Source organism: Anguilla rostrata, chromosome 6 (assembly GCF_018555375.3).
Source record: "Anguilla rostrata isolate EN2019 chromosome 6, ASM1855537v3, whole genome shotgun sequence".
NCBI classification, from domain to species: Eukaryota; Metazoa; Chordata; class Actinopteri; order Anguilliformes; family Anguillidae; genus Anguilla; species Anguilla rostrata.
Window position 1 is genome coordinate 40,179,157 of NC_057938.1, and position 27,195 is coordinate 40,206,351.

Consider the following 27,195-nt stretch of genomic DNA (forward strand, 5'->3'; position numbering starts at 1 on the left):
TATTGGCACGCAGCCGACCATGTGCAACGTCACGCTGTATGCGCAGATTCCGCTTTGATGGATATACTAGCATACGTTTCCTTTAACGTTTCTTGGACAAATGAACAAATTAGAGTACATGCTGTCTCCTTTGTCATCGACCGATTTGGCTATATTGTATCCAGTTCTCCAAAATGTTATACAGCTATAGCCTAGTATTTCAGATTTTTCATATTTAATTACATACTGGGTTAACTCCTTAATCGAGCAACATTGTTATTACTACATCTCTATGTTGACATAGAGACAATTAGAACAGGAAAGTATGTTTTGTATTACATAGGTTGTCTATTGATTTTAGCTAGATGTTTTAATCCCCATGATAATGTTAAAACCTTAAGTTCTTTGTACATGTGCAGTAGGAAACTGTAATACTTCAGTGTAAGGGGATAGCATGATAGAGAGGGTATGATGATGATAGAGAACAAAATTTCCCTTTGCAGTACTGGCGGGCTTTAGGCTGAAATATAGCTGCAAAGTAAGTCATGCAAACAATGGATGGTGAAACCCCCTCCCCCATCTAAATGGAACGACTGGCCAGCCGCTATCTGCGTGTGGATTTGGATAATACTGATTTGATAGACATTTACAAAGAAAAAATGCATCCTGCCTCTTTAAGAAATGTGGCCATGAAGTTCCCCTAATGTAGGTATACACAAGAGCAGTCCTTTTAAATGGCATTGACAGTTTCCCTCACAGGCCACGCCTTGCGTCCGGGTACTGGTATTGTATTGGCTTTTGAGCAGTACACCAAGAGCCTGATTGGTTAGGTGTTTTCGTTCGTTGATGTCCCCGCAACTCCGAGACTTGTAACATTGGGTTACAGTGTAGCAAAATGGCGACTGTCATTCAGAATCCACTTAAAGCGTAAGTAATTCTCTAAATTTATTGCAATTATGTTTATGAACTTTATTGTTTACATTTATGCGGAACTGTCAAAGTAAATTTATCTAAATGAATTCAACATAGGATTATAGTTGTTATAGCTTCCAGTTTTTTGAATTTTTAAATTTAATTTGCATAATTTTATTCTACATATAACAGGACAATTCGACGAATCAAGTTATGCTTATTTAATATTTTTGTGCTATTTTTTAAAACTAATTTGCAACACTGGATGCCAGGACAAATTACTGCATTTAATGGTATTGTATATTTTGTTTTAAAATATCGATATGCATTCATGTTTCAATACGGACATAACTGCATCATTTCTGAGTGTATGTTTTAAGTGTATTCCTTGAAGTAAAATTCGCTGAGGGATTTTTATTGAATTCTGTTGAAGTCATACATTTGTCTGTAGAGCGAGACTATAGTAAGTTCCGGTTTGTGAGGATTTATGCGAATGATTGATTGAACAATACAGTACAAACATGCATGGTTTCTTTTCTTAGGTCTTTCTTGTTTCATGATGACATGTTTTGTTTTATCCACACAAGTGCAGCTGAAACGCAGCAAGCTTGATTTTTCTGTTGGAATATCGCGAATCGAATCAGAGTAGCCCAGTGTTTCGTAATTCAATGAATGTTACTATAATAATTCGCTTAATTTGCAACAATGTAACACCAACGTGGTTTGAGTGGGCAACCTGCACAAAGACGAACATTGTTTACTTTTGAAACGAAGAGTATCCGAGAACTGTGGTTCAGTTTTTACTTGCGTGTGGAGTGGGAAATCCCATGTGATGATGTCGGTGGGCGGTGTGTACAGGTAGTCTGTCGTAGAGTGTAGCATGATATGGAGGTGGGGTTGCATTTTGTGGAAGGCAAACGAATAACTTTGGCTTGTTGTTTCAATACTTATTCTATTTTCAAGAATTGTGGTTCATTTTATTTTTGTCTGTGTAGAAGAGACTTGGTTGTTGCTCATTGAGGTTCCACATCCTTTTTGGTGGTGTGTGCAGTGACAGCTCTTAGAACCTATAGGAAAACTTTTCTTCTGTGTCTGTAAAACCTGTTAAGAGATGTAAGCACTCCACACCCTTTCTTCCTTGATGTGGGGTGTTTGGCTAACATATTTTTTTACATCACAGAATCATTGTTCCTCTCAGTGAAATGTATCACAAGCTGAACTAAATGAGAGCAAGCTATTACTCTCTACTGAGCCCGTGACCGTGTTTGCACATATTGTTTGATAGTGATTTTGTGCCTGAGCCAAATGATAAGGTCACAGTGACATGTACAAACCTACGGCAAAACAAGCTCTGAACATCCTGGTGTGTCCATTTTGCATGGCTGTGATATTGTGATGTCACTGCACAGTACCATGTCCAGCCTTTGTCCTTGCAGGACAATTATGGGGAGGGGGGTGGAAGGGGGGGGATTCAGATTAGTGGGGTCTCAGGCCCATCTGGCAGAAGCTGAGCTGACGAAAGGGGAGCCCTGGGCAACAAGGGTAACCCCATCTGCTCCCTGCCTGTGACACAGACAACCCCACGCAGCCAATCACCATGCCTCATGAACTTGGCGTATTCAGGTTTGCACCCATTAAAATATCACCGGCGCTGCTCTTGTTTCAAATGCCTTTTATCGTAGCAATCTTGCGCTTACAGTTATGTGAGGATGCGCTTTGTTATCGCGGGAGACTTTAACTGCGCTCTGATAGTCACTGAACCCTCACACTGTTAATATTCACAAAAATTTCACTATACTGTAGGTCTCACCCCTTTTCAATCTGGTAACAGATGCTGAGGAGATAAATGCTCAGCCTCCCGAAATGTGTCAGACAAAAGCATTAACTGGCTGCAATTAATGAGTTGCAATTCAGGCTAATTGCACAAATTTGAAGATGTTAAATGGTTTCATTCAATGCTAACTGGAAGTAGCTTGTTCCCATGGACCAATCAGATAATCAGAGAAAATAAAGCGTTGAGTCTGGTCTGCAATAACTTGTCTGGATCTTTTTTTTTTTTTTTTACAGGGAAGTAGCTGTTAGGAGTAAAAATGACAATGTTCTGTATGATTGGTCTAACAGCTGACACACTGTGTGCGTGAGTACGTGTACGGGATCTGTCTGTATGATTTCATTTTTTCCACCATTAGAACCAAACTGAGTGATGCTCCATAATTCTGGTGCTTGCAGTCCTGGGACATGATTGCGTTTGTCAGTCAGGAGATTATAATGAGTTCTTAGGCATGGCCCTGTGCATGTACTATATGTCTTGCTTGACTCAGATTGATCATTTCCTCCCAGTTTCTTGTGAGGTTTTTTCTTTTGCTGATGGTCAATATGTTGAGCGGATTCTACATGGTGCTTGTGGAAGCATGACCCCCCCCCCCATCACTATGGGACATCATGTCCCGCTCTATTTAAATCCAGTCTCCTTCTCTTCCCCCCCTCTCTTTCTCTCTTTCAGCCTCTCTTTCAATCTTCCTCACTCTTATCCTCCCTCTCCCTCACTCCCACTCCCCCCTTATTCATAGATAATTCTATAGGAGAAGCGTGCAGGGTTCTGGGGGATGTGACCGCTAAACTCTCTTTCAATAGCCCCCCCCCCCCCTTGAACCCCCTGCCCCCCAATCCGAGTTATAAAGCTCTGGGGACTTTGGCTTTGCCCCTCGCTTGTCTATTTTTCCCTGAGACGGTGGGACACCCCCCCAGAAAGCAGAAAGAACCAATGATGTCATCAAACACGGTGACCTCACTGAGTAGTACTGCTGTAGTCTGCAGCTGCGGCTGATAATGTTGAGACTGATTCAGGAGTTTTAATTGGTCAGAATGCCTCACTGGAAGCCATTAAAAAATTAATTTAAGGAACATTAAGCTTAAAATCTTAAACTTTAAGATAAAAAAATGTTAGTGTGTTCAAATGAATTATAAATACAAATCATTACAAAATCTGTGAAAACCCTTAACTTAGCTTATCAGGAATCCTGTAGCATTCATATTATTCAGGCTGGAAGAGGAGGGTCAGCAGGGCATTTTGAAAGAGCTGTTGCTGGAAGGAGAGAATGAAGCAGTCTTTTTGACGAACTGCAGTCCCATCCCATCATGCCCTGCAGGAACTTAGTTTGTAAGGCATATCCATCTGCTGTGGTATACTGTATATAATTTACCCTTTTGGGAATGCTGAGATAACCTTGAATTGCAGTTATAGTACACATGTAGTACATATGTAGTTATGTATATAGTACAGATATATAGTATGTATATGTAGTTCTTCCTGTTGGTAGAGACGATCTGGAAGCCTCTCCCGCTCAACCCATGATATTGGTTTCACTTTCTCTCTTGATGCGGCTGCCCTGAATAATTAATTGTCAGTTGTATTAATGAGCGTGTAATGAGCCAGTGCATTATATGCTGGCCTCAGTTGTGCCAAGGGGGAAAGATCTCCTGCACCAGGTCTCTTTTCTGTAGACCATACACAGATGACAGGGCCTGGCTTTGTTGCCTTGCTTTCTGTGACCCTCCCATCGTCCCGTCCCCATCTCTCGGGCGAAACGGCACTGTTCCAGAGTGCCACTCTGTCTCACCCAGACCCAGTCTTCATTTGGGTTCAGGAAAGGAGTGCTATTGTTATTTTTTCTGCATTCTTAATTTATAAAGCCTGGGCACAGGTGTTTTTCCATTTAATCTGATAAATTATATATATATATATATATATATATATATATATAATACTATATATATATATATATATATATATATAAAAATCAGATAAATAAATAAAATAGCCCTCCTGTTTTCATTTCAAATGTAGCCTCCTGTTAATCAAGTGAAAAGCCATGTTTTGGTTTACAATGATTTTTTTAATGAGAGATATTTGCCCTTAAAGTAGTAGATAGCAGAGCGAGGACGGAGAGGGGAGAAAGAGAGGGTAGGAGTCGTCTGAGAGGAGGATGGGGATAGTAAAAAGGGAAGGTATCTAAGAAAGCTAAGAAGAGATAAAAGGAAGGGGTAGAGAAAGAAGGATGGATAGAGTGAGAACGAATGAGTGTGAAAACATGGAGGGAGAGGATGAGGGTAAGAGAGAAAAGGAGGGTTGACAGAGAGAGAAAGAGATAGTGTATCACGGGACAAAGCACTCTGCTTTCTTGTCAGAACTGAGATGAAAACGACTCTCAGTGTACCATGAATACTAATTAGGCAGGCAGTCCCTGAACGGTTTTGGAGTGATGGAGGGATTTGGCGGTTTCATTGGTTCTACGCTAATGATTAGCATCAGAACTGAAGAGTAACCGTGTCATTGTTACTGAATAGAGGGTAAGGCCATGAAATGGGGCTTTGGGGGCTTTACCTGGACTACGAGCATAGTCTTTCTTATCAGTTAGTACTGGATTGAATATTGTGAATCTCCTGAATCTCGGCAGCCCTCTGTGACTGTTCTGTTGAATAATCTCTCCCTCATTAGCCGCCCTGAGCAACTTTGATTATATGCAGGTGGGTCAAATGCAGGACTGCTCTGACACATCAGTTAAAGCACGAGATTAATGCCGACAGAGATTGAGGTGATTCCTGTATTAAATGGCTGGTACTATTCTGTTGACTGTGTTTGTTGTTTTTTTTTCTCACCCTTTTCCCAGAATGCTCTGTGCTTTATATGCAGTCACTCATGCTTTCCCCTTGTGAGGGCAGCTGCATTTTTTAGAATGAACACAAAAATATTCACCCATTCATGAATTAAACAAGAGGAGCATGCCAGCTGGTCTAGCCCATGGAATTAATGGCCAGAGCGCCCACCAAGATTTAAATTTCATTTATGCAGTTCCTTTTTCCGAGCCATGATTATTCAAATAGAGGAAGTACATCTTTGGTTGCATCTGACCTAAATCACAGTAAGTGATTGCTATTTCTAGAATTCATATCTTGAATCCATGTTTTTTTTGTAGAATTCTGGAAAAGATAACACTAAATGGCATGAAAGGGAATTCATTTTGTGGCATGTTGAGTGTCTGGTTACTTTAATTACACGGCTTTTCCCAAGTGTGTGTGATGGGGTGGGACTCTAATCTCAACTGCTAGTAGTCTCCCCTTGTTGAGGACTATCAGCAGCTGATTGGATGATGGTGTCTGAGAGCAATCAGATCAAGTCTGAGACTGGGTGACCCCCATAAAACTAGGCACTCTTCAGAAGCTGTTAATATACCCTCGTTTTTCCCTCTGACCAAACCGAGTGGGAACTGCTAGCGGACACGCCAGCTCTCCTTTACATAACCCGTCACCAGCACAACCAGGGACACGTGACCTGTGACACGCGACATACAGAACGCAGCTGACGGGAGCGTGCCGGAGGGAGAGACCCCCTGTCAAGGCCAGCTTGCTGAAGACCGCCTTTGTTTCTCTCAGCGGTCACAAGACTATGGCGCTCACTGCATCCTGTCACATGTCACGCACACCCCACAGGTCATGTATGCTCCTGTGTGATCTGTAGTCCCTGAAACACGCTACCTCCGTGTTAGCGTCATGCTAGCCTCTAGCACATTACACAGGCGGTTGTTGGATAGTGGTGGAAGCTACCCAAAGGAAACCCATGGAGATTGCAGCACCTGATTATTATTTCTATTTCTTACTCCTCCAAATGTACTTTAACATTAAGCTCCTCTTGTGTTGTCCCTCTCTCTCTCTCTCTCTCTGCTCACTCCCTCTGTCTTTGAGTGTGTGTGTGTGTACATGGTAATGCTGAAACATGTTACTAAGGAAAACCATTGTATTACGATATGTGATTTAACAACTACATGACTAACAATGTCTTTGATTCACATTATCTTTTCAAATGTTCAAACGGATGTTAAAAGCTCACCAAATCACTTAACCTTATTTCTCCCGATAATTGCTTAACTCTTCATTGTCCTCTCTTTCTTCCGCTGTCTGTGCCCGTGTTCTCCGTCTGTTCGCCCTGACTCTGTGCCTCTGAACAATGGGGTTCTTTGTGCTCCCGTTTCGTCTCAGAAGCGGCTTTCTCAGCATTTCTGTGAATCTTCTGGACGAGGGGTCGCAGGTCACAACAGAACGGGGGCGGTCGCGGGTGTGAGATGCTATCTGTGTCCCAGAGACAGAGTATTCTGGAGGCCTGGTTCTGCAGTCCTTGGGGCAGGGTGAGGATGAATGAGTTTTGAGGCTTCAGAAAGGAACAGGCTCACTTCAGAGGTGTCATTATGAACACGCCCCTGTTCGCCGTGTAGCAGCATCCACTAGCCCCTCATAGTCTGAGTGTTCCGAGGCCGATTCTGGCCTACATGCTTTCAACTTCTGTTTTCCTCCAAACTCAAGAAACTAGATAGCTGGGCCCCTTGACTCCTCTTATTAACATTATGGGCTGGACCAGGGCAATCCAGTGAATCAGCATCCTCTTCGTATCCTCAAAGCTTGCTTCACTTAATAAATCCCAGCAACCAGGTCATTTCATATAAACGTAGCACCAAACATAGCAGATATTACCCAAATCCTACAAGCTAATAGCTAGGCTGCATCTGGTCAAGTTCCATGGGTCAGTTGCTGTTCTGGGACCTGTTCGATTTTGGTGTGGCAGCTTGATTCGTCCTTCAATGGATGTCCTCTGGCATCGACCCAAACCTGGTTCCCGTGGGATCCGTCTTGTGGCGTCCTCTTTCCCCCCCTGCTTTCATTAGCAGGTCAAGCCTAACAGCCCTGCTGGCCTGTACCCATGGGAGGCGGGTTATTAAAAGCCATAAATTAATCAACCAGGATGCTGGAGTCACCGAGGCAACAGCATCAGGAAGGAGCACTTTGTACCCTATGGATCTTTGCATTAAGGCTTTCAGTCACTGGAACACCCATCTGTCTATGGCAAACAAACAGGAAGTTAGCCGATGGAGTATTTTCTCCTGTTTGCCCTGCCTCTTCCACTCTGTTTCATCCCACTCTACCCTATGTTGGTGATGAATGCCTGTACTGACCAGTCTGATTGGGGATCCAAAACGATGCCTTGTTGTAGAAAACATAGAAAACAAAGCAGAGGCTAATGACTGCTTGTGTTCTGCACCTGCAGGCTAGGCGACCAGTTCTACAGGGAGGCCATCGAACACTGCCGCAGCTACAATGCCAGGCTCTGTGCCGAACGTAGCGTCCGCCTGCCTTTTCTGGACTCCCAGACCGGTGTGGCGCAGAACAACTGCTACATCTGGATGGAACAGCGCCACCGCGGGCCAGGTGGGCTTAGTGCAGCACCTGCGGGTGGTGGGATGAGCATGTCTTAATTATAGGACTTTTTTCATTTAACTGATAATAAACTCAGTTCTTTCAATAGATCTGCAATACAGCAGATGAAAATAGAAGTGTACTATTACGAAAAAAGATGCTGTTTAGAGAGCAATGTAATTCTATATCAGATCTGCTCATCTGTAGGTCTCAGGTGTTTATCTTGTCTTGGGAATAGGAGAACACTGTGGTAAATTTCGGTTGCGATGTAGTTAGAAGCTGCATGTGACTAGTGGTTTGGCTGAGAGCCAGTAGAGGGGCAGAAGGTTGCAAACCAGCTTCCTGTTTGTGTCTCCGAGCAGGAGTGGGGGCAGGACAGATGTACACTTACCCCGCCCGCTGCTGGAGGAAGAAGAGGAGGATGCACCCCCCCGTGGACCCCCAGCTGCGGCTCTGTGAGCTCCGACTCGGTACGAGGAGAAACAACGGCATCCTGCAAGCCCCAACCTCCCTCGTTTCTACTCCTGTTCCATCCACATTCCACCTTTATCTCCGTGGAGTAATTCCCCAAACTGCATATATTAAACTGGCACACTGATGTGCTATCAGTTATATGCTGTTTCACTCCTATCCTTGTACCACCACTCAATTTGTCACTTACGTAATCACTTGCTTTCTCATTGACTGACTCAACCTCTCCTCACTCTCTCAGTTACTCTCTTGCTTGCTCACTCACTCACCTATTACTCATTCATTGACTTGCTTTCTGTCAGACTCAGTAATAACCGATAGAATTTTCTAGTTTTAATCTCTCAATTGTTACATATTTATATATGAGATACACAGGTTTCCCCAAGCAGTCAAATCATGGATTTGTCAGTTTGAACCTGGGAATCACTGCTCGGATGACGGAGTCTCATGTGGGAGCAGCAGGAGGTGTCGGGCGGGATCTCTCCCGTGGGATGCTCTTTGTTTTCGAATGTGGTCGTCTACTCTGACAGACCACATGGGGGGAAGGGTGTGGGTGGTGGGATGGAGGTCTGCTTGCAGGAGCAGCACTTTACCGCCAGTCAGGTTGCTCCCTTGGGGACAGAAACGGTCTGCTCGCTGACAGCTGAACATCAACTTGCAGAAACAATGGAGGGTCCCAACTCTGCTCAGCTCAATAATGCAGCAAATCACTTACCCCCAAATCTGAAGAAAAATAAACCTTTCCTTTATATTACACTTTCTGTAACCGGCTAGACATGAAAGGTAAGACACCCTGAGCAGGAAATACAGAAAATAGGAGTGATTCCCTTATACAGGTTACCTACCTCAGCTTGTCTGTGGCTGTGTTTCATGATCAGCACACTAGGCTTAGTGGTATGTAATGCTGTAGCAGTACATGCACATCATAACTGATCATTTAAATGATAGTATAAGGTGTATTTTTACCTTTGTATTTTACATGTGACCCACCTCAAAGCCCCTGACCCACGGTTTGGGAACCACTGTTTTAAAGAGGGGTGGGGTCGGGCAACCTCAGCTGAGAATGACACGTTTGTGGTCACACCCACAGAGGCGGAGTTAGCGCAGAAGAAGGAGGCTCCGCCCACGGAGAGCACTACGCTGGAGGCGCTGCTGCGAGGAGATGGGCTGGAGAGGAAGGCACATAGCAACGCTAAGGAGGAGGAGAGCTTGCTTGAGATCCAGGTGAGACCCTGGAAACTGACCCAGGATCAGGCAAACCCCATCCCTCACACTGATAACAACCACTGTGTGAGGAAGCACTGAACTGACCCAGAATCAACTCAACCCAACCCTTCCCTAGACCACAACCACTGTTAGGACAGTGGTGTTTATTTTTCACTCTTCTTGGGGAATTTTTACATCTTATAACATTGTGTTTTGAAATTTATTGATGCAAGACCGAAGCTTAATGAATCTCATAATGGTGTCATGAGACACGTATAAATCAAATAAAAAAGTGGCTTCAAACACAATGGTTCCACTCCTTTTGGGATTCAAGAAGCCTCACTTTCTATAGCAGGAGCTATAGGGGTCATGTCAGGGTATTTGTTTTTCTGCTGCATGGTGTTCAGTGATGGTTTTACTATGGTGATCAGTATGGTGTTCAGTCCTGTACAACTGTAGTGAGAGTCATATTCACGTGTATGGTGTACTGTTTGGTGCTGCATTCAGGGCAGTGTTAAGCATAGATTTCAGTGCTCTGTAAGGGTTCGCTTCTTTGTTCCTCCTGATCACATGCTACAGAGGGTGTTAGAGGCTGATGAAAATGGTGACGGTTTCCTTGATGACGACGACTATGAAGTGGACGTTCCCAAAAGGAAGCACAGGTCCAAGGGCCGGGTGAGTGTGCTAACATTGCAGTAAGCATCCTTACTGTACCCTGTCATTCAGCATGACTTTACATTTAATCCATTTGTTCTAATGTGGATGAGCGCCTGTTCATCTTCTGTGCCCCATCTGGAACTGAAACCTGCAACCCTGTAAATCCAGTTTTCTAATCGTAAATATTTAGGATAGGCCTACCACACAATAACAAATAGCAGGGAAGTCAGAGGCTCACAGTAACACACAGCAAGGGAGTAAAATGTTCCCAACACATTGTAGAGCAGTCTAATAAGCTCACAGTAACACAAAATAGAGAAGTCCAGTAGGCTCACCGTAACACACAGCTAGGCAGTCCAGTAGGCTCACAGTAATGCCCAGCTGCACGGTCCAATAGGCTCACTGTAACACACAGCTTGACAGTCCACCATTAGGCTCATAGTAACTCACAGCTGCATGGTCCAATAGACTTACAGTAACACACAGCTGTACGCACCAATAGGCTGACAGTAACACACAGCTGTACGCACCATTAGGCTTACAGTAACACGCAGCTAGACTGCCAGTAACACGTGGGAACACACAGCAGGGCAGGAGCACAGGCAGTGTGCGGTTTCGCTGTGCTGTTCTGCTGTGGGGGCCTCACAGTCGCGCTGTTCCTCTCGGCAGGGCCGGGGGTCAGGACGACGGAGGGCTGAGGCAGCTTCCAGCGATGACCAGGACAAGCCCTACGTCTGCGACAGTAAGCCCCACAGCTGGCCCGAACGGCGTCCTAACTCATGGATGACATGTTACACAACAATAGCTGTGTGACACTTGTCAGGACAGAAAGTTTTGGCTAACAGCACAGGCTGGAGACTCAGTGTAACATGGTCCTAAAGCTCCAAAGGAATATAGCCTGCTGCTCATATTTCCAAATGTTCTGCTCTGACCTTGATACTCTTTACTGAAACCACTCTTCCCGAGCCAGAATAGCCTGAATCCACCTGTACACCATCGACTCCCTGAACCTCTCTGGACCTGAGTTAGTTCACCGTCCGAGAGTCAATCAATCAATAGATCCTTATCGTCTCTGAGGGGCAGATCTTTACTATCCTCAAATCATGGTAATAGCTCCTGTTGGTCATTATCCAATCCCCCAATGTCCACCATGTGTTTTTATCTGTAAGCTCAAGGTTAGTTTAACACACATCACCAAGGTGGAAGGGCCATGTCCACTGTCTCTGTTCACAACATGTAGTCTCCACACAAAAGCTGTTTCAGTAGAACAGTACTGCCAATCAGCTATCTTCTTTCTCACTACTGTCCGTGGAAAATTCCGTTTAAACATTGTTACAATTAGCACCCATTCATATTTGCTTGTAGCATTTACTACGTTTACTACATTTAGCACATTATCTTTCTATTGTGTATATTGTTTTGTCCACTACACCTGACAACACCCCATATATATATGGTTAACTTAAAAAATAAAAACAAATTGACCGTGCTCATCCCACTGCTCTAAATCGAGCCATAGAAAGTCTGTGAATGTTGTTGTCTTGAAACAACTGCGACCTGATCCTTCCTAAGCATCGATCCGTTTGAGCGACACATCCGATAAGTGAAGAGACGCGTTTGGTCTCAGTTACCGTAGTCCAGAACGGTCCTCTCCGGTCCTAGTTTTTGTTTCCAGAGCACACGGACTGTGTCGTATCGTGCTGTCACCTGGTAAAAACTGTCAGTGAAATGCACTTTAATTTGCTGTTTTCTGCTTTGTGTCTTCTCTGTTTCAGACAGATACAGACAAAAGCATAACTCACACACTGCTGGTCCAGGTATCTCAACTTGTCGTCTCCCTTCTTTGCTTTGAGCTGATTGATGACAAGCCTATGGGAGCTGGGTCTGAGGGAGTCAGGGGCTTTTTAGAGATGCTTGGTGCTAGTGTAGTTTTGACCTTTATTATAGAGTAGTGTACTTGTTTGTTAGTCTTTTTGAATTAGATGCATGTGGCTTTAACAGAATTCTTTGCCTGTTGATGCCTCTGAACCCTATGTCAGTTTGAACTTGACTAAATCTTTTGCATTTTAGAAAATATGATTTTGTCTCAAGTCCTTGTTGATGTTTTCAAGAGTTAAAGATCTGGATCGCAGCGGCAGATTTCTCATCTGAAAGTGCAAAAAAATATGAAACATTCAAACAGTCGTACTTTATCATACTGATAGTATAGGCACTGATTAGTTACTTTGAGAATTGTAACATTTCTTAAAATGGAATATATCTCATTTTTATGCAATATTACGGTTGTTTTATTTATATAAATTGTTTCATATTTCTTGGAAGACTGCCTCAAATAGTGAAGGTTTCACTGTTCATATTTATCATTGTCATCTCCTGTTAATGAACCAAACTGTTGACAGTTTGTTAAACTGAATGTACAGTGACCACAGGCCTGATTATTATTTCATATTACTTGAAATTGGCTTAGGGATATTCTATATTTCTTCCAGTTGCAACATCCTGTTGGCATTATTTCTCTGGTCCATCAGCTAGTCTCTTTTTTTCTCTGAGGTAGTTGTGTGCAGTTAGACAGTAGGTCAGGCTGAGGGTAGACAGTAAAATTGCTCTGTTTGCTCAAGGGCGACAGTGTTCAATTTGGGTTAAGCACATGATTTTCTTCTGCATAATGAGCATGTAAAATATTCTTGGAAATAGCAATATATTACAGCCCCCTGCTACAACATTTTTATAGGTATTATAGCCTATAAAACTGTACTGTACTACTGTACAGTACAGTTTGTGCCACTGTAGTTCATGTTTACTTGATGTAGGAATATTAATATCCCTGTTCTTTTTCTTCCAATGTGTCAGAAGCTCTAGACTGCTCATTTTTAAAACCTTGTCTTCTTAGAAACATAGAACTGTAGCCAAAGTTACTTTTGTTATTGTTTGTTGTGGTAGTGAATTAGATAGATGTGTATCACATGTGGCTTCCAAAACTTGGTTCTGGGGGTCCCTGTGTATGCTGGTTTTCCATCCATCCATTATCTATACCCGCTTATCTTGGGGTGCTGGAGCCTATCCCAGCGTCCATTGGGCAAGAGGAAGGAATATACCCTGGCTGCCAATCTATCATAGGGCACACACACAATCCTACTCACATGGGCAATTTCGAGTCTCTGATTAGCCTACCTGCATGTCTTTAGACTGTGGGAGGAAATCGGAGTACCTGGACACAGGGAGGGCATGCAAGCTCCACACACAAAGGCCCAGGCTAGGATTCAAACCCAGGACCTTCTTGCTGTGAGGGGACAGTACTACTCACTGCACCGCCGTGCCGAACCCTCTACCGAATTGCAGCTCTACAACAATTTATTCACCTAATTAACTAATCATGGGCTTCAGTCAAGACCTTGTTAAGTAAAATCACGTGTCTTAGTCCTAGGCTAAACCTAAAACCTGCACCCACAGCAGCCCTTTTTGAATAGGTTTGGACACCCCTGATCTAAAAAAAAGGAAGTAGATTTACATGTGGTCCCCAGGACAATGTTCAGGAAGCCCTGTGTTGAGATTTACAGTCAAGAAGGAAGTTCCTTCTGAAGTTTGCAGACGGAATTACATTGGCACACAGAATTTTTCAGAGTTTTATTCACTTATCTGAAAAACTGTTTAAAGCCATTTAATCAGTCCAATGACTATTTGCAGCTTTCTCAAGGTGAGGTCACACCACCTCCATTAAATTGGCTTGTATGTGGTAAATGTTCTTCAGATGTAGCTTGCCAGATTAAACACATTTCTCCTTCTTGGGAGACTGGCTGCATAAACGGAAGTTCAACTGACTTACTGCTTTGAACGAATACAGTCTTATTTCTGCAAACAGCATTATTATATTAATGTGATAAGAATTTAATAACATTACTGATAACCTTGCCATGCTAATCTGAATGGTGCATTTAGTTGATTCAGAAACTCCTCAAGGCAATGTCGGGATATCTGAATGTATGCTCCCAGAATACTAATCTAATAAATAATAATAAACTTTATTTGTTGACAGTGTTTCAGGCCACAGGTTCAAACTGCTTTACAACAATACAATAAAACAATTCATATTAGAATGCCTCACCAAAGGCAATCGATTCAGCCTGTTTTACTCTGATGAAAGTGAGGTTGGCAATGATGTTTCTTCCTGTACAATGTATAGCGAACTCCATAATGTTTGGGACAAAGACATTTCTTCTTGATTCTATTGCCATCACTCTGATACAAGTCAACCATGGTTTCATCTATACACAAGGCCTTTTTCCAGATCTCTGCAGGCTCTTTTAGGTACTTCTTGGCAATCTGTAACCTGGCCATCCTATTTTTGTGGCTTGTGGGTTGCATCTGGCACTATATCCATGGTAGTTCTGTTCATGAAGTCTTCTGCATACAGTATTCACTGACACATGCCATTGACATTGACCGGAGGTCCATAAGTTCAATTACTGACCTACAGCCTTTGGCATGCTTCCCTTTCTTCTTAATAATGTTTTTTTCTCTTGTTTCTCAGCCCCATAATGGCTTTCTTGACTTTCATTGGCACGGCTCTGTTCCTCATGTTGAAAAATGGCAATAACAGACTCCAAAGGCAAAGCCTAGAATCAAGATGGGACACTCTTAGACAAATTGTCTGATTCATTCTCAAAGGAATAAATTGAACATTCTTGACTTATCAGATACACCTATGAAGCCATTTGTCCCAAAAATTATGGTGTGCTGAAATGGGATGAGGGGGCTATGTATAGAAAGTACTGTAATTTATACAAGGTGAAACAAAAGTGTATAAAAATACCCTTTAATAAAAGCTGAGAATGTGCACTTTAACCACTTTAAATTCTTTAATTACAAATCTAAAATTGTGCAGAGCCAACCACCTCTGGTGATCTGATAAAATATATATGCATCTGACTATGACTGAAACAGAAAGGGTGTGCTATACTCACAGTGTGGTGGCAGACTTTATTTTGCCAAAACATTATCAACAAATGACTTAATTATCAGCATGAAGAAGCTCTTCCACTGGCCGACACTGCCCCCAGCTAAACTGGATGATTACGATACAGGCTGGAACACTCACCACCACTACCCTAACTGGGTATATGGGCACAGACAGGCTGCTCCAGAGAGGGGTGCTGTTTTGATTCTGATGGGTTTCTTCCCTCCACAGTCTGTGGGAAGCGCTACAAGAACCGCCCGGGCCTGAGCTACCACTACGCCCACACCCACCTGGCCGAGGAGGAGGGCGAGGACGAGAGGGATCCTGAGCCGGCCTCGCCCCCTTACCACCCCGACAACCACAAACGTGAGCTCTCTGTCTCCATGGTAACCTGTGACGCGTGTGTGCACAGAAGGGGAGTCTATAGAGAGGAGTAGAGATAGACTCTTCCCGAATAAAGAGATCCTTCTATTTCCAATGTGATAACATTGCTCACAATGAAAAATAACCAAATGTCATTTGTTATAAGAGAAAGTAAAAAATACATGACAAAGTGACCTTTGGCAGTAATGTTCAGCTGAGTTAGACACACCTTCACAAACGCGTGGTGGAGGTTTGCTGGCAGATTTTCTTCTTTGTCCAGCAGAGGGCGTTATACTGCACTCAGATCTTATTAATCAGAAAAATTGCATTCTCTTGTACACTGTTATATGCACACAAGCAGCTGCTAATAAAAATTCCTAACTTAAAAAGGCCCAAAGGATTATTCTCTAGATTAATGAATTTAATGAAACCTTTCTAATAAACTAATGAGCTCCATGTAATCTTTTATGAACCTTTTATGCGTCCCTTGAACTAGCACAGGTTGGCGTGCTGACGATCCCCACGGTTACCGCAGTTGTCTGTGCTCCTCCCCCAGCTCACAAAGGCCCCGACGGGACCGTCATTCCCAACGACTACTGTGACTTCTGCCTGGGGGACTCGGACTCCAACAGGAAGACCGGCCAGGCGGAGGAGCTGGTTTCCTGCTCGGACTGCGGGCGCTCCGGTGAGTCGAGCCTGCGCGTTTCCCTCTCCTCTCTCCGTTCCCAGCGTCCCCTGCTTCCGCCTGCTTCTGTCCTGCGAGCCTCGCTTACCGGCTGTGCGCTAGGCCGGACGCCACGATGCATACTCTCACCAGAAGCACAGTATGTAACGCTAACTCGTGGCCAAAGTGGCCATGCTGATTGAGGCTGCATTCATTGCTAGCAATGCCTCCTGCCAGTGGTGGAGTGCTGTCAATCAAGAAAGGGGTTCCACCCCCTTAGCACTGTGACTCACTGTAGACATGTCCATGCCACAGATTTGCATGCTAAACCACATTAGAGGTACATTAATAATTGAGGAGAACTGCAGATGAGGTGTTCTTGCCTATAGCACCATGAATCAGTTACCTTGGAGATCCTCAGAGTTTTACTGCACTGAATGGAGTATTAACGTCAAGCTAGATGGCTGGTAGTAATATCAAGGAAATATGAAGGTAATATCAGTTGAGTGTTTTGCTTCTCTGAGTTTGTTTATACCGTATTTTTGGCTCATTAAGAGATGAGTGCTTTACGTCAGTCAGGACCTGAATGCACAGGCTGAATTTGTGCGCATTAGCTCGTCACTTGCTCAGATCCACAGCAATGCTTCCTGTCTCCCATGCTTCATGGTGGATGCTACGAAAGCCAGGTTTCTATCTTGGATTGTGAAAGTTCTAATGCATTTGGTCACATACAAGGGAACACCAGGGAAAATTTTATGTCATAAAGAAAAAAAAAACGGAATTATTCAAATGAAAATATTACAGTGCTGCATATATAGTGTTTTATTTTATTTATTTCATTTGTTTGTTTGTTTATTTATTCTGATAGCATTACATTCAGGAACATACAGTCTGAAAATAAATTTGCGAAGTACTGTAATGTGTATGAGTGGACTGTACAGTCAAATCAAGGCAGCTTTCAGCTTGCCTGTTTCTTATCTTTATGTTTATATTCCATCTGACCATAGTCATGCCAAGGTTACTCCGTAAAATAATAATGTGCAGTTATTTCAATATTTGACTGTAACGTCAGTAATTAAGCACTCAGGTCAGGTCAACACCGCTTAGAAAAAAATCAGTTCATTCCTTTTGATAAATATTCAGAAGGGTTTTAATATATCAGCACTACTTTGCCTTCGACAGAGTGGCACTTTGTACAGTCAACACAAAATGCTACATAAAAGGGGCTATTTCAACTGTGGTAAGCAGTCTGATGTTAATACCTGTGTTTCTACTAAGCCAAAAAAATATCTGCGTAATAATAATGTTGTTTGTAATGAATAATTCTTACAATTTTAAGTGGTTTCGCTGGGGTGCACTCTCCAGAACGGTGTCTTTGTCAGTAGGAGAATGCTTTTAAGCTGCTGTTAAGAACTAAGTGGTCTAAGTGGTTGCATCAGCTCTTGCTCATAACACCTAAACATAACATTACCTGCTGTTGCCCTCTGCCAAGTCCCTTTGGAAACTGAGCTACAAGTGAACCTGTGGGAAAACAACATCCACAATATTGTTGGAAACTTCCAGAATGTCACCAGTTTTCACACCATAGAGCTGCAGCGGGATTGTCCCTTTGTTGCACTGACATGCTTTCAAGGTCTAGCAAGTGTGATTTCGCTGGTGTCCTGCCATGGATTTCTATGGACCCATCATGTTGTCACAATGTTCCTGTGGCCTTGACTGCACTGCCTCAATGACAACACTGAGGGAATGTAGGTGAGGGGAACTAGAAGACAGGTTGATGCGTGATGTTTCAGAATTCTTCTTCAGCGGGTTTGCCTTTTAGTTGTATCCTACATTCAGCTTAGCCCATTGTGCATGTTTTTTCCATCTTGAGTTTGATACTACATGAATCAGTTTGCCATTTTTATATCTAATATTTGGAGCCAAATATTGAAATCAATTTCTATTATTTAAAACCATGGCATTATTGTTTTTTGTTTAAGCCAAAACTATTTCCAGACTTTTGGGTTCACTGTTTGTGTGTGCTCCATTATTCTCAATATCTTGTTCTGCACAGTAGTTTGTAGTTTGTGGTACACTACAAAAACTAGAGGCTTTGCTTTTTGCCATTGTTGCCAGTCGTTCGACTTGTTTCAGTGATCAGGCTCTTTGGGCTTAGAATTTGGCCGGTGCTTGCTCGAGCTCTGGCTAGTTTGGGTCGGGCCGTAAAGATGTCGGGCATAGTCAGCTCGGGCCTTGTTTCTAGCTTGATGTAGACCTCTAGTTTGGAGGTCAGGGAGAGGCAGTTTTGAATAGATTACATTTTGCCAATCAGATGTACGTCTTGTCTTCTGACAAAAAATTATTCCCTATATTTAACACCAAGTATCATTCATCATTTGCCACTTTTTACGCCCTTGCATTTGTTTAGCCTTAGAAAAGGTTGGTTCATTTCACTCTGTATCAGACTTCAATTAGGCAATGGCTTGATATATTGCAATAAAGGTAGGAGGTCTTTGTCTGAAGTAGGTTAGCTACCCAATCTCCTATATTTACTTTAGTTCAGCAGACCGGTGTCACATGACCTCTACCTGCCCCTTGGTTTTAAACTGTCACATGCTTCCTGCTAGCGGCACTCAGAGACAGGTCAGGTGAGAGCTGGGGGGGGGGAGGGGGCCTAAGTGACTGCTGTGTCATTGTTTCTGTGTGTTGATATATTCGTCATGCTGTACATGCCAGCCGGAGTAACTGGAGGGCAAGCTGAGAGGAAGATGGGCTTGGAGGAATTGTTTGGGGCCACGTCTGAAAGCGAAGCGTCCACGTTTCATGGCTTCGACGAGGACGAGCTGGACGAGCTCTGGTCCGATGGCAGCGTGGGGTCTCCCGAGTGCAGATGAACGAAGGAAAGAGACAGAGAACCGGAAGCTTCCCTAAAACTATTTGGCTTCTTCTTTTTGTTCCGGATGTTTCTTTTTGGAAAAGCACAATTAAACATAGAACTTCAAAAGAAGTTCTAGAAGTGAAAAATGAGTTTAATTTAGATATAGTAGTATACCTCTATATGCCAAAGAAATATTGTTTTTAATATGAGAAAATGAGTATCTTCTACTTAATGAGTTTTTGCATAAGCCTATTTTTCTGTACAATTTTTTTCGAGTTTTTTTACGAGTTTTCCTCAGAGGGGGAAATACAACAACAAAAACAAAAAACAACAGTGTCAGCATGTGGATGTACAAGTACATGAAGCAAATGGATCATTCCACCTGAAATGCAGAATTTAGAGCATAATAAATACTGGACTTTAAACAGAACAATGAATAAAACATTTTAGTAAACCCACACTAAACTCTAAATAAAACTAAACCTCTCAATGGAGATGCTCAGACTTCTGGATTCAGACACAGTGTGAAGAAGTAATGAGACTTGTCAGCGTCATCGCCATGGACACTCAGAGCCAATGAGGATCAGGAGAGGGAAGAGCGTCAGGGCACACATACCCTCCGGAGTCGAAGGATGACAGTTAGCAGCGAGGTAAGAGCTAGTCGGCATTTCCTTGTAAACATAACATCTCCCGAATTTCACAATGCAGAAAAAAACATTGTGGGTGCTGTAGTCTACAGCCTTGTGCATAGTGACGTACCGTTACTTTTAATATCCTGAGTACTCTTCACTAATAAGCTCATATGCACATATTGAAGGACATTGCCTCCTTATATTCTCTCTTTTACAGGCCAGTATTTTCACTATCAGCGTCTGATAGAAAAATATTCCTGCAATTAGAATTGCCCACCTACGGTTAGAGAATTTGCTGGTCCGAGATATAGCTGACAGGTGGACTAATAGTCACCCAGAGTGCAGGTCATGGATGGTAGGCAGCGATGTAAATCGGAAAATAAGTAAAACTCGGTATTCAGCTAAACGGAAACAACCGTCAAACTTTTTCTATAGACAGATGTTAGGCAGTGTATTTTGCTAGGTCTCTGTTTGAAATTAGCCTTAATATCTGACTACCCCATTAATAACTTTAGGGGGGGATCTAATTTGGAGGGGAATTCATTTGCATTCCATGTGCTTTACTGGCTAGAAATAAATACATTTTTGCTTGAATGCTTTATTATTTTGCACAATTTCTTGAATGCATGGGCTTTTTTTTTTACTGGTGCCATTGAGCACCACTTCATTCTTACTGAACTTAAAACACACAAAGAAACCCCCAATTTAATTTCCATAATAACAAGTGTCTGTGCCTTGTCAGTTAAAAGCAGTCATGCTGAAAGGGAACTCGGTTCAAGCTCTGTTTCCCGCAAAACAAAATCCTGTCACTGGATGAATCTAGATGAATTACATATCTGTTAATACCCCAGCTTCACATGAACCAATACCGACAATATGCAATACAGACATATTGTACACTGAGATCATATTGAGTACATGCAGAATTGTTTACTGCTTCTAAGAATTTGCAGTACAGAGCTATTGTATATGAGCGCCTACTAAGCATGTGCAGCATAGACCTGTTATAGATGAGCTCCTACTGAGCATGTGCAGAACAGACATTGTCAGGTCTTCAGGATGGAAACATGCAGCTGAGCAGGGGATGTGGAAATTATTACAATAATTATAATGGAAGTATGTTAAGTTTTAAACTATTTTAATGCAATACTTTTAGTGTGAAAGTTTCAGAATTTTGCACTCTGTTTGCTAGTCTGGAGACTTTAGTAAGCAACTCCATGAATAAAAAAGTTGCAGTTTTGACAGTCTTTTTATGTCACAGGTAGACTGTACTCTAATGAGGCGATTCAGGGCCAAACTGTTCTTTTAGGTTATTGAAGATGCCTATATTCCACTTGCCTTGCAGAAATTGTTTTTCCTGGAGCAATTGGCATGGATCTTGTCCTCAGCAGAGATAAGGACACTACAAATTGTGTTCATTAACTGACAGTGCTGCAGTTAATAATGAGGTGGGAGAGCGAAGCAAAGTGTATAAAGTAACATACTTTTAAAGGTTAGACTTGTGGTTCCCAAACCTTTCAGGCTCAAGACACCCCTGTAAATAATTTCCATTTCCGCAACACCCAAAAATGGTATATGCAGTCTTATACACATGTTTTTAAGTGATATAAAACTGGTCACATTATGAATTGGCGGCAAATCCTGTAAATGTGAATGAAAGTAGAAATAAATCTAAAATTTATTAAACCATCATAAGTCCCAGGTTTTGCTAAAACATAAAAATGGGTTGTTTCGGAGGATTTGGCCAAACATACTATATTTATGTCCTGACGGAAGATCAGTCTGCGCAGACTGGTTGAACACGTGTAGGACTTCAGACATGAGTGTACAAATTATGAATTCAAATCAGCTGAGCTTACGAATACTCCATTATGAATTGAATTCAGATTTATTAGTGTTATCATAACTTTGAAATTTTTAACATAACTTAAAATTTAGAGGCACTCCTGGAGGGATCTCATGGCACCCACTTTGAAAAGCGCTTGGTTAGGGCCGGAGAATGTTTCAGTGAAAGAAGGAGGAAGAAACCAGGCGCAGATAATGAAAGATGGTGAAAACACGGAAGCCTTCCATCTCTAGGCTAGACTGTGCCCACAAGCCAGCCTGTGAAGATTCAAACAAATCAAATCCAAGCTGAGAAAAACGATGGAATGCGTTCTACCCCTCCATCAGAGGAGGCAACGGCTCAGGATGTCCCAAAAGCTCACCAACCACCAATGTGACTGCAGACATGACCACACCTGAACGGAACTGCCAGAGACTGCCAATCGATCACATCCCCAACCTGTGCCACAGCAGCATCTCAAATAGTCTAGAAATGGCAAGGATGTTGGCTACTGTTCATAGTTGTTGTTGTGAATGTTTCCCATTGACCGTATATGTTCTCCAATTCCAGTGAGTTTTTTAACCTGAAGAGAGGTTTAATGTGCTGATGGAATGAACCTGACTGTGTTTTGAGGAACTAGATACAAGTGTTGCTAGGTTTCATTTTATGTTTGTTTCCTGTGGTTTCCCACCAACTGGGGATGAGTTGATCATATGGTTCCAGTGAGTGTAGCTTCTGTTCTAGTCTAACTCTACCTGTGCTCACACTCACCCAGTTATGATTGTGTTATCCAACCTGATCACCTTCATGCTGCACTTCTTTGGATTGTGTTATAAAATCCAGCTGGAAATGACTGTGGTTGCCTCTCCCCATTGGTCTAGCATTTCCCTCCTCTTTAGTCTAGCTCAATGGTAACCAGCCCTGTTCCTGGAGATCTACCATCCTGTAGGTTTTCATTTTAACCCTAATGTGGCACATCTGACTCTACTAATTAGCGGCTCAATGCAGATCTTTAGCTGTTGAATGAAGTGTGCTTTCTTATGTTGGAGGGAAAACCTACAGGATGGTGGATCTCCAGGAATGGTTGGTTACCACTGGACTAGCCGTTTGAAGTAGTTCCATTTCTACCAAAAATGGAACAGAATAATATTACTCTTCTCTAAAACTACATTTTAAGGCACTGCCATGCCACTCTTCAACGCTAGAAGGGAAATGTTCAGGTCTGTCTGCGGATTTCAAAGGTACATCAGTGCCAGAGAAATGCTGATAGCCTGATTAATCACATTCATCTCCCATCCATTTAGGTGTGAGTGTGAGACAGAACCTGCCTTCTCATTGGTCCTATTGAGATTGCTCTTATTTTAATAGCTCATATTTGCCTGAAATGACATGCTGTACAGACCTGAGCTGTCCCACACTACTATATGTTGTAGTGTTTGTCTTTGAAAGTGTCATGATTTGATTGGAAAAAACATCTGTTCTGGTATTTAATGACACAACCGCATTCACACGTTAATCTAATATCAAAAATACATATGTGGTACGTACCTTTTGTTCCATTGACGACAACACATTAATATAGTGTGGATGGACGTTTTTCCACAGTTTCTTGGCAAATAATTAAACCTGGCTATGGGATAAAATTAACGGTTTCCCAAGATTCTCTGCTGCTGCTATTAACCCTCCCTTCCTCCTCTTCTTCTTCTCCTCTTCCTCCTCTCTTTCCAGGCCACCCTACCTGTCTGCAGTTCTCGGACAGCATGATGCAGGCCGTGCGCACCTACCATTGGCAGTGCATTGAGTGCAAGTCCTGCAGTCTGTGCGGCACGTCCGAGAACGACGTAAGAAAACGAGTGCCAAACTACTCAAACAACAGAGCAAAACACGAGAAACCGAAAGAGAGTCGACCTTATATTACAAAACTTCTTGTTTTAGTGGAGTATTACAACGGTGTAGAGTGCTTGGGGAAGAAAATACAATCCAAACAAAAAACAAAACAAAAACAGTACTCGAAATCTGTGTAAAAATTTTACATTCATAGCATTTTTGTTATTCCGTTTGGCTTGTGGTGTTTATATTTTGTGGTGATGATATTATATGCAAATGTAATAAGTGAATAAAATCTGTGAATGTAATAGTATAATGCTATCGTATGTGTCCCTGTGTCTTGCTCTCAGGACCAGCTCCTGTTCTGCGATGACTGTGACCGTGGTTACCACATGTACTGCCTGAAGCCCCCTATGACCCAGCCCCCTGAAGGTAAGAGTTGTGCCAAAACGTGGGTCATCTTTCACGGTCCTTATCTGGACTCCCAACTGATTCATGTATAGAATAAACTAGAAGGATTCTGTCATGAAGAGAATCAGAGTACATCTTGGCTTCATGTTGTCAGTAAAATTACAATAAGTTCTGATTAGAAAATGAAAACACTGGCCTGAAAATTAAAACTACTCCGTCTCTCTCTTTCCCACCCCCGCAGGGAGTTGGAGCTGTCACCTGTGCTTGGACCTCCTGAAGGACAAGGCCTCAGCCTTTATTGGGCCTTAGTGCCACCAGTACACTGATACACATCTCACTGCTACTGACGCAGTGATACTGATACACATCTCACTGCTACTGACATAGTAATGCTGACGCACATCACACTGCTACTGACATAGTAAGTACTGACACAAATCACACTGCTACTGACACAGTGATACTGAAACATCACACTGCCACTGACTCAGTGATCCTGGCACACATGCTGCAGAGGATTAAAAATGTAAATGCTCTTTGATTGGAATTTGGAATAGTTTAAATAGTTTACATATCCACTGTTGTTTGTGCCAAGTAACAATACATAGCCAAAATATTGCAATAATGCACTCACATATGGACACTGGTGCATGCATGTGGACTACCAACATGCACACACAACACACACAACACACGCACACACACACACACACACACACATTATTTTTTCTCTCTGTAACACACAGAGCCTAATTGCTCTTGAAACGTAATTGTATAAAAAGACATCAATAGCACTGACCTCAAACTGACCACGTGATGTGGACATTCTCATGAAATGATCACACAGTGTGGACAGATTGACCTCAAACTGTTTGTACACCAACCAGAAAAGAACCATACGCTTACCTCAAATTGACCATGAACAGGGTTTCTGTGGTCTGTCCTTCCTGTTTAGCACTATTCTTCTATTCTGTCAATAATAGCATAGATGCTATCATGCTCATCGTATTATGTTGAGTTTACTGTACATTTGTCTGGAGTGGCATATCAGACAAGACAGAGCTTGTAAAACATTGGCTTTGGACCATTAGTGGAACAAACAGTCCCACATATTGAAAATGTGATTTTGGCTAGTGTTCTTGTGTTGTTACATATATGTTCAGTATTTTGAGTCCACCTCATAGAGGTGGAGCAAAAACAATGACCAAGCATTTCACAAACAGAAAACATGAGATGCATGTTTCTTTTGCTCTTTTCAGCAATGCTGAAAATACAGAAACTGTTGCTTGAGCTGTATATGGTCCATTTCAATTCCATTTTTAATATTCAGCCTTTTGGCTTGTTTTTAACATATGCCAAAATGTTTACGGGCCAAATGATCTATAGCGTAATGTCCATACATAATAATAATAATCTCCCAAACCCAAGCCCATGCTGGCTGTCCCTGTAAATATATGTCTTATGTCTCTTTATGTTTCTAGGTGGCATTTTACAACATGCAACATATGATGTTATTTAGTATTTAAATTAGAAAGGATGTATTTATTCATAGTTAAAGGGATGCTCTGAGCGGTTTATATCAATGATTTGTAAACTGAGGTTTGGATAACCGAAAACCTCAAAATATTGTACAATTAGAGAGAAAACAATATTCCTTTGTAATTGAGGTTGTTCCTTTTTGATTATTTAAGAAATCCATTCTTAAGAATCTAAGCTGGAGTGAGAAATTGTAACTAACTGGAAATACATGATGACTACTGTGTTCTGACAATCATGGGATACAATGAAGCCGTTTAGTATAGTTTTAGTTGTTTAGATCTCTTAGCCAGCATCAGTTACCGGTTGACTACTAGCCATTTTAAAACCTAAAAGTGATCTGACATTTTGTATTTGTGACCTAGGCCTTTGTATCATGTAGGTAAATCTTTTTCACTGTTTTCAGTTTCTATATTTGAATTAACATTTTTAAAAGAGTTGGAGGCCCTACAGGAAATCTGCATGTAGAAGTGTTCATATGATAGGTCTGGTAGACTGCTCTCTCTGTACACACCACACTGACATCTATCTGTATGTAACTTTTATTTGAACAAGAGAGAAACCTCACATTAAAATCTCTTTGAAGAGAGGCCTAAAGGCCTCCTTCAGAGACTTCCTTGAGACTGTAACGCTGTACCAAACTCTGGATTCCTTGCTACTCCTCAGACCATGACCTGTGTCATGACCTTTGACCCCAGCATCCTGTTACCTCAGATAAGGCTGTGTTTTTCTGGTCCTGCCCCTTGAGAACCAATCAAGTTCTCAGAAGCATGACCATGGCTCCTGGACTGTTTATCATGAGACACAGAATGGGTGCTTCAGTGGTCCACTCTTGTCGTTCCTGTCCTGCAAAGTTCGGACTCCAACAGACTCTTTCAGAGCATAACCGATCATGTGAGAGACCACAGAATCTGTGGTTTTTGCTTTCTGCTCTCCTTTCCAGGTCTTGCTCCAGCCTTTTTCACCCAGACAGTGAACCATTGAGTGGACGTACAATCACACAATCCAAAGCCTGCGGTCTTCCTTGACTGAGAAAACAGGACTCACTTTAAGAGATCAATACTGTTCAGAAAACACCACGCTCATTTGCAAACTCTGGAGTATTTGTTTACTTGCCACGTGTACTGTATAGTATGGAAATCAAATTTAAAGAAATAATAACAGGGTGTTTCTGTGTAACTGGCAAAAATCATAGGTGCAGTGGTTTTACTGGTTTTAGAATTAGCTGTTACGGAATTTATGCATTTGTCCGAGAGGTTGATTTTTGTTTTGGTTTGGTTTTATTTATTTATTTTTTGTATTTGAGCCAATTGATGTTTCTGGTGATTAACCAGCATTAATAATTAAAAAAAAGCATTACTGGAAAAATGAAATGATGGTCTTTGCATTCTTAATTCTGACAGCAACATGAAAATGCCCACAGTAAGGCCAGCCAAAGTCCTGAGTGAATTTGTACCTAAAGCCTCATGTCAGTTCCATTACCTTGGCTGGCCCAGTGAGGACCAAGTGGATTAAAAGGGTATGCCAAATGAGTATGCCTGACATGCCAAATAAGGTGTCAATGAATCACTGCTAAAGTCTGGAAGCAGCTGAGGAAAAGCAACAAGCACTGGCGTACAGTGGCTGTCCAGGCATAAGCATGGTGTTGCCTGG

General features: G+C 42.3%; 1 protein-coding gene across 5 annotated transcripts; it reads left to right on the forward strand.

Moving 5' to 3' along the window:
• Positions 1-81: 81 nt before the first annotated feature.
• dpf3 (double PHD fingers 3) lies at positions 82-25,943 on the forward strand. 5 transcript variants are annotated; one of them, XR_010330603.1, is made up of 13 exons: positions 198-906; positions 7,988-8,148; positions 8,499-8,606; positions 9,698-9,831; positions 10,393-10,488; positions 11,140-11,212; positions 12,246-12,287; positions 15,656-15,790; positions 16,344-16,472; positions 23,497-23,609; positions 23,946-24,027; positions 24,248-24,392; positions 24,429-25,943. XR_010330603.1 is itself a non-coding variant. In XM_064339626.1 (12 exons), the coding sequence occupies exons 1-12, from the start codon at positions 875-877 to the stop codon at positions 24,313-24,315; spliced, it is 1,173 nt and encodes a 390-aa protein (XP_064195696.1). In that variant the 5' UTR covers positions 200-874; the 3' UTR covers positions 24,316-25,943. The 5 variants fall into 5 exon arrangements, 2 of the variants coding, with proteins under 2 accessions (XP_064195696.1, XP_064195697.1); XM_064339626.1 differs by having other exon boundaries at positions 200-906; positions 24,248-25,943; XR_010330604.1 differs by lacking the exons at positions 23,946-24,027; positions 24,248-24,392; positions 24,429-25,943 and adding an exon at positions 19,170-19,961 and having other exon boundaries at positions 82-906.
• The last annotated feature ends 1,252 nt before the right edge of the window (positions 25,944-27,195 follow it).